General features: G+C 35.1%; 1 protein-coding gene across 6 annotated transcripts in view; it reads right to left on the reverse strand.

The window, feature by feature from the left end:
* Positions 1-17185, reverse strand: part of Arfip1 (ADP ribosylation factor interacting protein 1) — a 121696-nt gene that overhangs the window by 95207 nt on the left and 9304 nt on the right. For 2 of the 6 annotated variants that reach the window (XM_046458865.2, XM_046458867.2), the window contains exon 2: positions 9789-9868. The exons of 3 other annotated variants lie outside the window; for them this stretch is intronic. In XM_046458865.2, the coding sequence (XP_046314821.1) occupies positions 9789-9866 (78 nt within the window). In that variant the 5' untranslated portion in view covers positions 9867-9868. Of the gene's footprint in view, positions 1-9788; positions 9869-14219; positions 14256-17185 lie in introns of those variants that run through there. One more of the 6 variants, XM_058583908.1, reaches the window with a different exon arrangement.

Consider the following 17185-nt stretch of genomic DNA (forward strand, 5'->3'; position numbering starts at 1 on the left):
GTGAGAATGTGGGGGAGAAAGGTACACTCATACATTGCTGGTGGGACTGCAAATTGGTGCAGCCAATACAGAAAGCAGTATGGAGATTCCTTGGAAAACTGGGAATGAAACCACCATTTGACCCAGCTATCCCACTCCTCGGTCTATACCTAAAGGACTTAAAAATAGCATACTACAGGGACAATGTTTATAGAAGCATAATTCACAATAGCTAAACTGTGGAACCAACCTAGATGCCCTTCAGTTGATGAATGGATAATGAAAATATGGTATATATACACAATGGAATACTATTCAGCATTAAAAGAGAATAAAATCATGGCATTTGCAAGTAAATGGATGGAATTGGAGAAGATAATGCTAAGTGAAGTTAGCCAATCCCAAAAAAAACAAATGCCGAATGTTTTCTCTGATATAAGGTGACTGACTCATACTTGCTGAGAGCCATAGCCAAGTAGGATTGATGCATGGCATTTTTGGTTGAAAGGTGACGCCAGCAAGCCATTGAGATGATAATGATTATGTTAAGATGTGCATTCAATTGGAGATTAGACTCCTGCTGTCTGCCTAGGCCTGCTACTTTGGAGTTCTTGCAGGAGCTCCATTGGTTGGGGAAGTGCGGTAGGAGGGAATTCTGGAGGAGGGATTTTCCTGTTGGTGTAGTCTGTCCCGGGAGAACACAGCGTGTGTAGTTCGGCATATTTCCTGGAAGCGTGCATGGCATTGGCGGGAATTTCATTAATAAAGTTTGTTCCTGCTTGAGTAGCTCGTGATTTTGTGCCCAGCCAGACTGCGGCACATACTGAGGTAGGGAGGGGGAGCATAGGAGGATTAGATGAACTCTAGATAGAGCAAAGGGGAGGGAGGGAGACGAAAGGAGAGGGCAAGGGGCAGGAAAGACAGTAAAATGAGATGGACATCATTACCCTAAATACATGTATGAAGACACGAATGGTGTGATTCTACTTTGTGTACAACCAGAGATATGAAAAATTGTGCTCTACATGTGTAATATGAATTGTAATGCATTCTGCTGTCACGCATAACAAATTAGAATAAGATAATAAAAACTACAATAAGATACCACTATAGTGGCTCAAGATAAAATAACTGGTAATAACAAGTGTTAGTGAAGAGCAACTGGAACTTACATACATTGCTGGAGGGGATGTAAAAATGTATTTCACTTTGAAGAATTGTTTAGCAATTTCCTATACAAGTAAATACACATTTGACCATATAACTTATTCTACACCTAAGCACTGATCAAAAAGAAATTAAAACTAATGTTCTGACTTGTATGAATGACAATGATTTTGAATCTCAGAAATACTTGGAACCCCAAACTAGAAAATAAAATATCCACTAAAAGTTTAATAAACAAACTGCAGCATATCCACAATAATGGAATACTCCTCAGCCATAAAAAGGAAAGACTTATTGACACACCATAGGACTCTGCTTAATCTCACAACATATTGCAGGCACAAAAGGATACAGACTATTTGATTCCATTTATATAGAATATTAGAACATATTAAGCTAACCTGTCATAACAGATCAGTGGTTGCCTGGGACAGGAGTGATAGGGGAGGGGCACAAGAAACTTAAAGATGATAGAAACAATCTCTATCTATCTATCTATTTTTGGGTACTGGGGATTGAACTCAGGGGCAATCAATCACTAAGCCACACCCCAGCCCTATTTTGTATTTTATTTAGAGACAGGGTCTCTCTGAGTTGCTTAGCATCTCGCTTTTCCTGAGGCCAGCTTTGAACTGGCGATCTTCCTGTCTCAAACAATCTGTATCCTCTTGATGATTATGGTTTCCAAGTTTATACATTTGTAAAAATGCATTGGGCTATACATATAAAATGCGTACGCTTTTATTCTACATAAATTTTATATCAATTAACTGTTTATTTTGAAAAAAAAGGTAAAATTCCATTATATCACCTCAAACAGGAAAGGATTTTTCCTGCAAGCCCCAAATCCACCCACAGAACAACCACACCAGTCTGGTGGGGCGCGGTGATTCAGATCACAGTGCCAATCTACAAGGAGGGTCTGCCTTGCAGCTCTACAACTCAGAAGCAAAAGAAGTTCTATCATTTGCCAAAATACATCCAGCTACAAAAAATAAATTATGACAATACTCATTGCAAAAATGATTGCATCAACCTGTCATTTACAAACAATATTGCCTGACCCAGAATCTTAAAAATGTAAGTACTGCCTCCAAAAGAATATCTAAGCAATGGCAAATATCTAAAGAACAGCAGAGCATGAAATGCAACCACGAAGAAAAAAATCCCTCTGTACTCATCTTAGATCTTTTAAAACAGCAATAGAGGCACAACTGGTTTGCCAAGTCAGACTTCAGCCAAGTACTAAGTTTATGTTGTTCTTTTTGGCTACCCAGTCCCAGCCCTCTCTCAATGTTGGGAAAAGTCTCCATATTTTGAGCTCTGGAAAAAGGCAGAGCCTGCTTCATATAATATAAAACTGAAAATACCAGATTATCAAGACAAATATCTGGAAAACTGCAAAGACCCTTGCTTGGGGTTCCATTCATGGCTCCTCTGTTTTGTAGCTATGAATCTTACTTAAGCAAGATTCGTAGAACTCTTTTTCCTTAGATAAATAATAATAGTATCTTCCTCATAGCATTGTTGTAGCATAAAATAAATGTTTAATTTAGAACTAAGTGCTGAACATATATGATGATGATGATGATGTTGATGATGATGATAATGTTTCCCAAGCTCTAGGGCGCTGCCCTATTATCTACGCTTTGCCAATCAGAGGCACTTGCACCATCAAAATGCTAATGGTAATAACAAGGATAGATATGAGGTTGGGTACAGTGACGAACACCTGTAATCCCAATGTAAGCAACTAGGGAGGCTGAAATAGGAGGAATACCAAGTTCAAAGCCAGCCTTGGCAACTTTGGCCCTAAGAAACTTAGTGAGAATCGTCTCAAAATAAAAAATAGAAAGAGCTGGGGATGCCAGGTGCAGTGGCGCAGGCCTGTAATCCCAGTGGCTCAGGAGGCTGAGACAGGAGGATCAAGAGTTCAAAGCCAGCCTTAGCAACTGCAAGGCACAAAGCAACTCAAGGAGACCCTGTCTCTATAAAATACAAATTAGGGCTGGGGATATTGCTCAGTGGTTAAGTGCCCCTGAATTCAATCCCCAATGCCACCCCTGCCCCCCAAAAAACAGAGCTGGAGATATAGCTCAGTGGTAAAGCAGCCCTGGGTTAAAGCCCCAGTAAAAAAAAAAAAAAGAAGAAGAAGAAGAAGAAGAAGAAGAGAGACAGCAAAGAATTTGGGGAAAGCAATAACTGCAGCAAGACCTCATTCAGCCATTGCAACATCCAGCTACCAGAGACAGAGGTACAAACAATACAAACTGCTACACCTGGAGCTAATGGTAGCAATGGTGTCCTGAATGGACCAGTACTCAATATTCCTAGTGTATAGCCAGGATTCTAGTTTCTCAAGCCTCATGACACTTCTATCCTCTTAGTAATCCTTTTTCTCAGTGGATGAGCTAAAGCTGATTTCATTTGCTGTCAACATAAGACTGGGACACCAATCTTACAAACAAGAAGTAGATAAATTTTAAAATGTTCTTCTAATATCTTTGTGAATAGTTTTGATTATTAGATAATTCTGAAACAGTGTGGCAATTTTTCAGAATATCAGAATACTATGAAACTTGTTTGATAGCTTTATGGTTCCTTTCTCTAATACTAACAGTAATGATTAAAAGGTTGACCTTTCCTGAATGTTTATTATAGGCTAAACAATGTGCTAAACATATTATATGAATCATTTCATTTAGCCCTCACACCTGCTCTGTGGGATAAATATAATTTTCCCAATTTTACAGATGAGGTGACTAAGGCCTAGAAAAGTTAAGAAATTTAAACAAATTAAAATATTGCACCTTCTTACAAAAGAAGTCCTACATGAATAATAAGAGGTAACATTTAGTGAGTACTTACATGTGACACACACACACACACACACATTCAGGCATTTATATGAATCAAACCCACTGCTTTCTTGACTCCTAACAAAGATCCCCACTGAAGAAAGAGAAAGAAGAAAGAAGCCACAAATTTTCAACTCTAATTGTTCTAGTTATGGCTTCAGACAATGAAAGCCACAATACTTAGTGAACTGATTATGCATCTCAACTGAGACCATATTTTGTTTCAATATCAAAAAGCACAAATGCCATCTGTGATGGATGAAATTATTCAGATTTTTGTTTGCCTACAAAAAGAGAAAGCAATTCTATTAAATTCAAAATTCAAAGTCTTTGAAATTTCCTTCAGTATTAGCAAAAATACAGCCTTTTGGAATGGAGGAACTTTAGATAGGACAAAAGGAAGGGAGGAGAAATGAGGGGTAGCAAGAGGATAGAAATGATGGTGAAATGAGTTAGACATCATCACCCTAAGTACATGTATAAGACACGAATGGTGTGAAAGCAGTGTCTTGAAAAATTGTGCTCTATATGTGCATTCTGCCATCATGCATAACAAATCAGAATAAATTTTTAAAAGTAAATAAATAAATTGTGCAAAAAAAAAAAAAACAAACAAACAGCTAATCTACTAAAAAGTCAACATAGTTCAAAAGTATTAGGTAAATAAGCCTATGCACAAAGTTACAGGAACTAGCCAAGGAGTTATTACAAGTAATGATTTAAGGTCCAGCTCTGCCCCTTTATATACTTTACATAAGTCACATTACTTCTGTAACTTTCGCTTTCCTCATTATAAAATAATATTATACTAATCTCGCTTATATATTATATAGCTATTGTCAAACAAATGTGTAACTACTGTATAACATGAAAATACCATGTAAAGAAGCTACAACTTACTATACGTAAGTTCAACAGGACAAATACTGGAATAAGTTCCACCAACACTGGTACAGGCTGAGCATTCCCAATCCAAAATGCTCCAATCTGCAATCTTTTGAGTTCTGACATGATACCACAAATGGAAAGTTCTACACTTGACCTCACGTGACGGTCACAGTCATGTGTAAAATATTGAACCAAACTAACTTCAGATTATGCATGTAAGATGTATATGAAACATGAATGAATTCTGTGTTTAGATTTGGGTCCTATCCCCAAGATACTCATTTATGTACATGCAAATATTCCAAAATCTGAAGGAAAAAAAAGAGCCCAAATCCAAAACACGTCTGGGTACTAAGCATTTCAGAAAAAGGGGATACTTGACATGCATTCCTTTCTTAACCAGCATAGCTGTTCCTCATAACCATCACCATGGGTACTCTGTACTTTTCTAAAACAAATTACAATCAGGACGGAGTTGGAATATGATTATAAATGTACTTGTTGTATCCCAATTTCCCCTTTATGTCGTCCTGACAATTTCATAGTTTTAAGAGGCAAATGACTCTCAAACCTATTAATAAAGGAATAAAGCAAATGTGATAAAATCCAAATAATTTTTGAACCTGGATCATAAGTATATGGAAATTCATTAAATTTAAATTTTTTCATTTTTCTTGCATGTCTCCATCCCTCCCTCCCTCCTTCTACCAGGATTGAACCCAGGGGCACACCCCAGCCCCCTTTTTAATTTTTTTTGTTGCGGGTGGGATACTGGGGATTGAACTCAGGGGCACTCAACCACTAAGCCTCATCCCCAGCACAATTTTGTATTTTATTTAGAGACAGGGTTTCACTGAGGTGCTTAGCACCTCGCTTTTGCTGAGGCTGGTTTTTGAACTCACGATCCTCCTGCCTTTAGCCTCCTGAGCCTCTGGGATTACAGGCATGCGCCACTGTGCCCAGCCACCCCCCTCCTTTTTTTTTTTTTTACTTTTTATTTTTTATTTTGAGACAGGTCTCACTAGGTTATCCAGGCTGGCTTTGAACTTACAATCCTCCTGCTTCAGCCTCCTGAATATCTGGGAGTACAAGAGTGTGCTGGTTGTCACACATATTTCTTTCTTTTCTTTTTTTTTAGTGTCAACCCAGAACTTGTGTTTATTTTTCAATTACTGCTAACTGCAAACTGCAATTCAAATCTTCTTTCAACTTTCTCAACTTCTGCCAGTTGTTCTCATTTCTATGCCACACACAACAATCTTAGCTGCTAGTTGCCTCTTGAACCACATTCCTCATACCTTTTCCTGACTCTTGGTTCCAAGCCAGCGTCCTCTTCACCGTTGCTCTAACACACCAAACTTTTTTTCGCCCTTGCTATTTCCTCTGTCTGGGAGATGACATTCATCTCATTCAAATATCTGTTCAAACATCATCTCAAAAGGGCCAGCTATGAACACCTATGTAAATTAGCACTCTTCATTACTCTTTAGCTCCCCAACATGTTTTACAGCAGGAAATATTACTTTGCATTATAAAATAACATGCAGCTGGGCATGGTGGTGCACATCTGTAATCCCAGCAGCTTGGGAGGCTGAGGCAGGAGGATCATGAGTTCAAAGCCAGCCTCAGCAATTTTGTGAAGCTCTAAGCAACTCAGTGAGACTCTGTCTCTAAATAAATCCAGAAAACAGCTGGGGATGTGGCTCAGTGGTAAGGCGCCCGTGGGTTCAATCCCTGGTACCAAAAATAAAAATAACACATCTGTTTTCAAAATGTCTCCCACGCATATGTCTACAACATAAAAGCTAACTCCTCAGCATGAAAAATTCTCCCTGAGACCAGAACTATCTTCTTTCCGATTATACTTCATCAGATAAATCAAACTTACTCACTCTTCCCAAACATGTTTCTAAATTTTCCTTCCCTCAGCCTTGGCTCAAGCAATAAGCATTATCACTCACATGCTCAAATTCTACCTGAGCTCTACGACAGCATAATGCCACCACTGCTGATATTCCTGGTTGATATTCCTGTGAATAATCTGTATCACTCAAATGGCATTATTATTCTGCGTTTTATTTATTTATAAATTTCCTCTATTGATCAACATAAGCCTTGAATGCAGAATCTGTACCCAATTTATTTTTTCAATCTCTGAGTTACACAAAAGAATGCAAATATTTGCCTACATTTTTCCTCAGTATTAGAAATTGCTATATATACTAGTGTTACTATACTGAGGGACAGATAAAATAAGTCTATAATCCCAAGCCACACTGTCTTTGCTTTCTTTTGTTGTTGTTATTAAAAATATACTTACCTGCTTGTTTTCCCAATTTCTTGCTTCTACCTTTAAATAACTTTTTTCTACTTAGTTTCTTAAATTTATTCATCTTTTTCACTTTCATTTGGGTTCAAGTCATAACTCTGGTTCCTTAATAGCTATGTTAACCTTTCCAGTCTCAACTAATCTGTAAAATGGGAAGAAAAACCTCAACTGCCAAAAGTGTTATAGAGGCACTGAGATTACAAATGTAAAACCTACTACAATGCCTGGCAACCAATAGGCTCTCAGTGAATGGCTCAATTAACCTACCTTCTGTTTCTATTTGTAAGCAATCTGATCCAGAGATTTGGAAAAGCAGATTCAAATCAGCAGACTAATAAGAGGGGAGTTTATTTTTTATTTTTTAAGTGATAAAAATAAGAAGTTGTACACATTAATAGAGTACCACCTGATGTTTCAATACATGTATACATTGTAAGCTCAGTTTAAACATATCTATTTCCTCATTTGTTATTTTATGGCAAAAAAATTGAAAATCCTTTCTCCTAGATTCTTTAGATATATAGTACATAATTATTACCCACAATGAACCCACTATGCAATAATAGCACACTAGAACTTCTAACTCCTACCTCCCTGTGTCTTAGTACTCACTGAGCAACCTCTCCATCCCTCCCTCTCCCTTATTCCCTCTAGTCTCTGGTAACTAACATTGTACTCTCAACTTCTATGAGATCAACTTTTATATATTTTACATATGAGTGAGATTATCCAGTACTTGTTGTTCTGTGCTTGGTTTATTTCACTTAATAATCTACATGTTGTCTAAAATGACAATATTTCATTACAAATAGGAAAAAAATCACAAAGCATTCTTAAATCTTACTTTGGTTAATTATACACTCCTATAATGCTTTAAATTGGGGCACAGATTCAGCTTATACTTACATACCTGGTCTGCTATTATTACTATTATTATTATTATTATAGCATTCCCTTTGGACATGACATATTTGGGTATAGTTAAAAACACAGGGAATGGGCTGGGGTTGTAGCTCAGTGGTAGAGCACTTGCCTAGCATGAATGAGGTACTAGGTTCGATCCTCAGCACCACATAAAATTAAACATAAATAAATAAATAAAAGTATTGTGTCCATCTATAAGTTAAAAAAATTAAAACACATACACACACAGAGGGAATGCCTAACATGGATTTTATGTTAACTTATAGACAAATTTGAACAATTCATTAATTTGCAGTGGTTTCCTTCAGACCACTGTTACCCAAACCTCACTCTCTGCCAAGCAGGGAATTTCTAGTTTAACATTTATCAGAGGAACATTCACACAAACAAAAGTCACATAAACAGAATACTTGCACTTATTATTATTTATTATAAATTATGAGTCCTGTCACTGGCTGTGCTGCCACTCTTTCCTGTAGCTCACAAACAAACTTTCCCCCTGATCATCTCTCAAGAGTACAGATTCAGAGATTGGGTCACTGAAAATGAAATCTGTGAAGTAAGACAAATAAGTACACATAATTCTCTACTTTCTCAGGATTACATACATCTAACAACACTGCTTTTCCAAATGATAAACAGCCAAGTCGTCATAAATTACAAAGAATTCTGAATTGTCTACAAATAATACATACTTGCCAAAAAGAACTTATCTTTGATTTTCAGACTAAAAGTAAATTACTTGGTGCTAAATTCCTCACTGAGGTTTGTCACATAGGCAGTATCTTGCTCAAATAAAGCAATAATGCGCCTAGTACATCACTAGCTATATAAGTTACAAATTGGTAAGAAACACAGCTGAAGTCAGAAGGCCCCATGTTGAAAGCTACCCTCATCCATTCCTTTAGATCAGTCACCACTGCTCTGAAAGTTAAATTTGTTCAACAACAACAAAAAAAAAAGAAAGAAAAAATAACAGCTGTTCTACTTACCTAAATGAATTACAGTGAGTTATTCTAAGAGTCAATGTGGGACACCATGAAAGTGCTACATGGTAAAATATTTAAGCACTACAAATATAATAGGCAATTATGACTATGTTTCACATTCTATTTGACTTGAATTCAATATAAAATTAATATTTCATAATATTTCTCCTTTGTCTAATGAATTAGAACAGTGGTTCTTAGTTCTACAGGTGATTCTATCAGAAGAAAAAAACTACATAAGGTCTACTGTCTACCACTCAGGTTCAACAAATCTGAAATTTGGTTTAAAAACACTATACCTGGATTCTGACACATAGCAAACCAAAGTGCTCTTGGGAATAGATGAGCAAAATATGAACCTACTACAACTATTATTTCAAGAGTAACTTATAGCAATTGTTACATTTCCTTTTTAAATAAGAACTTATACAGCTTTTATGTTTATTATTATGTGACAAGCTGTGGTCTAAAAATTTCAGATGCCTGAAGGCAAGTGTGACTTACTTGCCATTATGAAGAAACCTCTCCCTCCTCTTACCCTTTGTGTAAAAGAGTTTATTTATAGAGTGGCACAAGTTTGAACAAATTAAGTTAGTCTGAAACCTTGATTGAGATGGACTGACTTTACAAAACAATATAACACCATCCAGTCACCTCAGAATTAGACTTGACTTCTTCTGTGGCTGGTTTAGATGCACCAAGAGTAGTTGTATCATTGCTGCAGTCAGACATACCTAAAAGTAAAATGTGTTAAGCACATATTAAATCATTTAGTTAAAAGAGCTTTATTAGCCCACTGATATTCTTTCAAATATTCCACAGCATAACTAATTTATTGGTAGTGAGAATTTGCTTTTCAAAATTATCTACAATAATAAAAGTATCTATGGATTACAAGAAATAAATAATTCTAAAAACAAAAATTCAGGAAAAAGCACTTATACAGAATGATTACAAATAATTTCATAAAATCACTTAGATATGAAACAATTCAAAAGATAAGAGTGCCAACCTGATTTGACAGATGGAAAAACTGAGATCCAAAGATGTCTAAAGTTAAAATATTACCTGTAGCCTACACAAAACAAAATTCCAAACCAGAACTCAGACCTTCCCTACCCTGGTGGAGAGTGGTCTTTAATATTAATAACAGTGGTGACTGTTCATTGTCTAAGTGTAACACAAAACTCAGATTTTATTCAGTAAAAGTTTAATGAGCTATTTCTGCTTCTAATTTACTCAATAGGGAGAAAATCAACTACATATGAAGAACTCTGCTAGGCACTAAGGGAAAAGAAGAGTAAATCTATTGCAGGTTCTAAAAGCAATCTCACTCTAATCAGGGAGTCATACATAAAAAATTATAAGGCAAAGTTATGTACTATAATGCAAAGAAACAAATTTTTACTCCTGAAATACACTAGAGGGAACAATTTACTGTTTTCAAACAAAATTCAAGACATTAAGAAAATAATACAACATGACCAAGTGGGATTTATCTCAGGAGTATAGAACTGGTTCAATTAGGGAATCTATTATAGATACTATATTCATAAACCTAAAGGGGGACATTGCTTTCTCCAAACACTGAGATGGAGTAAATTTGACAAAATAAAACACCTATTCAAAATAAAATACTCAAGAAAATATGAATTTAAGAAATACTTTCTCAACATAAAATATTTATCCACTTTAGTTCTACAACCATTATCTCAATTAATAAATAAAACAGGCATTTCCACTAATATCAGGAATAAGACAAAAACGCCCACCATCTCCACTGCTATTCACATTGTATTAGAGGTATTAACCAATCTGACTAGTTAAGAGAAATCCCAAAGGAAATAGATAAAGGTAAAATTATCTCTCTTTGCAGAGGATATGATAGTATGCTTGAAAGACCCCAAGGAATCAATGATAAAACTAAAAAATAATTCATTGAAATAGCAAAATACAAAATTAACACATAAAAATCAAAAGCCTTCATACAAAAACTATATTCAGGGGACATAATGGCAGGGAAAATTTCACTTACAATAACAACCAAGATGATGAAATACTGGGGCTGGGGATATAGCTCAGTTGGTAGAGTGCTTGCCTCACATGCACAAGGCCATGGGTTCAATCCCCAGCACCACACACACACACACAAAAAAAAAAAAAAAAAAAAAGAAGATGAAATACTTAGGAACAAAGTAAGCAATGTATAAAACTTATATGAGGAAAAAATGTTTAAGCATGGCTGAAAAACACTGAAGACTTGAGCAAAGGGAAAGACATTCCCTATTCTTGAACAAGATGACCACATCCAATGATACAAAAATACATATATATTGCAGCATTCTTTGTAATTGTAAATTATTAGAAATGGCCTAAGGCGTCAACACATAGGAAAGTGATTGAAAATTATGGTACATCTAAACTGTGTAACTGTAAAAGGGAAAAAAAAAAAAAGAAAAGAAAAAGAAGACAATCTTCATATGATATGGAGTGATTACCAGGACATGTCCCCTCTTATCCAGTTTCATTTTCTATAGTCATCTGTGGTCTGAAAACTTAAATGAAATTTTCCAGAAAATAAATAATTCCTAAGTTTTAAATTGCTGATATCATAAAGAACGTAATGACATATCATACCATCCTGCTCCATCCTACTCAGGATGAATCATCCCTTTGTGTAGCATAGCCACACTACATACAGTATCTGTCCTGTGTATGCTGCCTATCATTCAGTCACTCAGTACATGTCTGTTATCAGATTGCCTGTTGTGGTACCACAGTGTTGGTGTTCAAATAACCCTTATTTTATTTAAAAAGGACTCCATACACAAGTCTTGCTACCAATTCAAATATGCCAAAGAGATGCCATAAAGTGCTTCCTTTAAGTGAAAATAATATATTTTGAAAGATAAAGGCACCATATTCATATATCATTTATTATAGTACATTTTATTAGTCTATTTTATTACAATAGTCTATAAAATAGACTATTGTATAATAAGAGATTATTGCTATTAATCTCTTACTGTGCCTCATTTACAAATTAAATTTTATCTCTCTCTCTCTCTCTCTCTCTCACACACACACACACACACACACAGGAAAAAATTTAGTACATATAAGGTTCAGTACTATCCAAGGCTCTGGGTAGGGCAGGTAAGAAAGGGGTAGAAAGATGTAGGAAAATGAAGAGAATAGGAACAGGGTAACTGAGGAAAAGGAAAAGTGACATTTCTGGACACATATTTTTTTCTTTTTAAAAATTAATTCTGCCAGGTACAGTGGTGCAAACCTATGATCCCAGTGGCTTGGGAGGCTGAGGCAGGAGGATCATGAGTTTAAAGCCAGCTTCAGTAAAAGTGAGGTGCTAAGCAACTCAGTGAGACCCTGTCTCTAAATAAAATACAAAATAGGTCTGGGGATGTGGCTCAGTGGTTGAGTGCCCCAAGTTTCAATCCCTGGTACCACCCTCCCGCCCCAAATTAATTCTGACTGTTAGAGCCATAGCAATTTTCAAATATACTATAAAAAAGTTTTTAACTAAAAAACAAACAACTAAAACCAGCCAGCATGGGGTGGGAACTCAAAATAGTACAGAGACACCAACAAATTAACTAAATGTATTATAATGAATAACCAAAAGAAGAGAGGGAAGAAAAATAAGGAAAATTAGAAATGGGTTTCTTGGGGTTAAAGAAGTTATAAATAGGGCTGGGACTGTGGCTCAGAGGTAGAGTGCTTGTCTCACACTTGTGAGGCACTGGATTCGATCCTTAGCACCACATAAAAATAAATCAATAAAATAAAGGTATAAAAAAAAAGATATGTTTGTTTAAAAAAAAGAAGTTATAAATAAAGAAAGAAGAAATGCTAAAATTAATTCTGTGGTGTTGGACTGGAATCAGAGACATCAGTATAAATTCGTATTTATTATATTTGTAATATATGCACATAAATATTTATGTGCATTTGTTTACTTTCCTAGCTCTGTTCACTAAGGAGCCTAGAAGCAAAGACTGTATAGTGACAATAAGTGTATCTGGTGCCCAGATTTTGGTTTCTAAATATTTCAATAAAAAGAATCAAGGCTCTTAGACAAAGTAGCTGATTCTAAGACTGAGGCAGGAAAATACAAGATGGGCTGGAACATCATCTTATGTCAGAAACTAAGAAAACTCTAAAAGAAAACAAAAAGGATGAGGGGTTGTCCAAAGAACACAGGAGCCATTAGTTCTTAAGAAACTGAACAACAAAATTTGAGGCTGGAGTTGTGGCTTAGTGATACAGCACTTGCCCAGCATGCATGAGGCACTGGGTTCAATCCTCAGCACTACATAAAAATAAAAGTATGGTGTTCATCCACAACTAAAAATATACTTAAAAAAAAAAAAGAAACTGAGCAATAAAGGATAGCACTGAATTTAAAAACACAGAACAAGCATTAAGGAGTCCATAATGACATAAACAAGTAAACAGGAGAAAAAGTGACTCTTCCTTACAAAGGAACCTCAATTAAAATATAGAAAGGAAATAAGAGCAAACAGAATCATTATCAGATCACAAATGTTGCTGACAAGATCCACTCAGTAAATGCTAAAATGTTTTCATATGAAAACACTGTACAAACACAAATTAAGAGACATGCTTAAAAATTAACTGATCTATTCTCTTCAAAAGTATCATGTTCGTGTAAGACAAAGACAGAATAAGAAACTTACAAATTAAAGAAGACAATGGAGAAATTACTAAATTCAATATGAGTTCCTGGATAAAATCCTGGAACAGAAAAAGGGAGTAGTTGAAAATTTGGTTTAATTCTAATAAGGTCTGCAGTTTAATGAATAATATTATACCAATGTTACTTCCTACTCTTGATAATTACAGTTATGTAAGATATCAGCATCAGGGGAAATGGGGTGAGGAAACTTTCAATGAGTGAGAATTCTATACCCTACAACTCTAAATGCACTTAGTTGTCTAAGGCCCCTGGGAAGAATTATCTGTACTTTCTGTAAATGTTCTATTTAAAATTAGATTAATATTTTTTAAATAACAAAAAATTTTGAGCAAAGGTAAAGGAATTACCCTTAGATAAAAGGTGGCAATCTCTTTGACTGTGGTATCTTGCCTCAAAAGAGGAAGGAATCTGTAGAGATAGTGAAGAGTAGAATGTCAAAAAAAAGAACATTAAGGCAGTTCATTTTTGCAATCTTCTACTTTCTTTTAAAATAGAATTTATCATCCGCTCCCTAATTTGAAAGTAATACCAATTAGGAAAATAGCTCTAGGAAAAACCAAATAACTTGAGGCAGACAGGGAAACAGCACAAAACTGAAAACTGGCTTGGGATGTGGCTTATTAGTAGAGCGCTTACCAGAGTATATGCAAAGCTTGGGTTGGATCCCTAGCATTTAAATAAATAAATGGAAAAGAAAAGGAGGAGGGAAAAAAATTTCCAAGAATTGCAAGGAAATATACTAGATCTTACATTATTAATATTTTAAATGCTCTGAATTACTTTACAATTATTTTGTAAAGATATGTTTGTTTATAAGTTTGATGACTAACAGAAATAAGAGTGAAAAGATTTAAAAGTTAATGACTTGTAATTTGTGCTGTTTAAGGTATACATTTTAGGGTTATAGCTCAGTGGCTGAGCACTTGCTTAGTAAAAGCAGGGACCAGGGTTCAATCTCCAGCAATGTCCCTTCTCAAAGATATATATTTTCTGATATTTATATGAGTTCAGTTATCTTTAAAACAAAAAAAAATTAATTACTACTATAAAACTACCACTTATATTTAAGCCCCACAGGCAGTTATATTGGAAGCCAAAAATGTCATTAAGTCATTTCCAGGGTTCATCTTCTATAATTAGCAGAGGTATTGGTGAAACAATGAGCATAAGGAGAAAAGCCTAGAAAGAAAATTACTAATTAGCATCTGTAAAGATGTATACATAGTATCACCTGAAGTTTACAAGTCATCAAACTGGGGCTGTTTTGATTTTACTATGAAAAATCATCTTTCAATTTTGTAAGCTGAATAGAGTAGGTCTATCCAGAGGGAAAACATATAAGAACTTTTAATGAGGGAGAATTCTATACCCTATAACTCTTAAATGCATTTAGGGCCTTAGAACCCTGGGAAGAAAGCAGGAGGCATGAATTCTGCCAGATCCCCAGAGATAAGAGCATAAGATGAAACAAAAGACAAAAACAAAAACCCACTCCATGTACAGTCAATGATGCCGCTGAGTTCAAAGACTCAGCAGTCTGATACTAAAATATCTATGGGATGAGAGTTGTTGAACAGAAATCATAATTTAAGTACTCACATACCATTAGGTCTAAAATAGTATGCCCAAGACACAGGGAGGCAGATATAAACAGGAAAAACATGGCAGATCACACTGGAATATGAGTTTAGTAAAATAAGTATGTTAAGGAAGCTAAAGCAAAATTCACTTGGACAAAACAATACACATAAGTCTTCAGAGAAATTTACTGATTTTTTTTTTTTGTAATAAATCTTCACAGAAATGTCTTGAGTTATTCTTTGAATAGTTAAAAAAAAAAAAAAAGTTTGAGAAGTACTATAAATAACAACAACATATGGAATGAAGGAGTTCCAATTGGTGAGTCAAGGTTAAATACAGAACACTGAGCTGAAAGTAGCAAGACAGGCTTGCTTTGATCTAATCTTGCTGAGCTTCTTTGACTGTTCTGTGACATTCCAGAGTCTGGTTACCATGCTAAAGATTAAAGAAAGTGGCTCTATCTCTCTCATTCTCAATAGAATCTATTAGAATATGTCTACCCTTTCTCATTCATGAATAAATGGTAAGAGAATAGTAAGGTTTGTTTTGATTTCATAATTCAATATTAATTTTCAAGTTGAACTTACTTTTACAGCAAAAAAATTAGAATTAAAATATATAATGACTCAAATTTAAAAAACACGTTTAGAGTTGAAAACAATATCCAAAATACAGAAGTCTTCCGTTTCATCAAAACAACTTAAAATAATTTTGTTTTCTATAATGACAGCTCTCCTAAAAGAAAACAATACTTTCCCTACTGTCCAATTCAAATGATAGTGGACTGAAAATGGCTTACCATGTAGTACGTTCAAAGCATATTACATTTCCTTTCATAAACAGAATAACCAAATAAAAAGAAATAAGATAATACAGAATCACCTCATGTTTCTGTGTTTATATTAATTACTATAACTGTGGTAACTACAAAAGCTGTTTTGACAGACATCTACAAGTCCTATAGTTCAAGTTGCTTATTAAGATTAACACAAAACGGCTGGGATATAGCTCATGATAAAGTGCTTGCAAACACAAATCCCTGGGTTCAATCCCCATCTCCAAAAAATAAAAGAAAGCGGGGAAAACCCAAAAAAGATAAACACATAAGATAAATTCAGATACTTGGACCAAATACAGTTAATTCTTAATTACATTTAGTAAAGAGAAATAATTTAGCAGTCAATCTAACATATTCAATTATGCCCATCTCCACCATCATAATCAATTTCTAACCAAGTAACAAAATTAACTCTTTGGAGAAGACTTTTTCTTTTCCTCCTTCAGACTGTGTTACAGAGAAACTATTAAGAAGTAAAACGATAAGACTCTCCACGCCTGTAATCCCAACTAAGAGAGGCACTTAGCAACTCAGGGAGACCCTGTCTCAAAATAATATTAAAAAAGGGCTGGGAATGTGGCTTAGCAGTTACACACCCCTGGGTTCAATCCCCAGGACCACAACAAAACTAAATTGCTCTCTGAAAGGAAAACTGGCTGTAAATAAACTAAATTATACAGTGAATGGTGGCTGCATTCTTCACACATGGCCAGCTGAGTTCCAGAATATAAGCAGTGAAGCCAACCCAAAGAGTTCCACTGTTTTTAGTGTTTGTTATAACTGAATTCACTCAAAGACCAAATAGGTTACCCATTATTGGGTATTATAAGTATGAATTGTTTTTCTCCCTTAGCAATGAATAATTGGAGAGTTACTTTGTTAGAAAATTATCAA

Source organism: Marmota monax, unplaced genomic scaffold, assembly GCF_021218885.2.
Source record: "Marmota monax isolate L192 unplaced genomic scaffold, Marmota_monax_Labrador192_F-V1.1 WCK01_AAM20220418_F8-fsc00002, whole genome shotgun sequence".
In the NCBI taxonomy this organism is placed as follows: Eukaryota; Metazoa; Chordata; class Mammalia; order Rodentia; family Sciuridae; genus Marmota; species Marmota monax.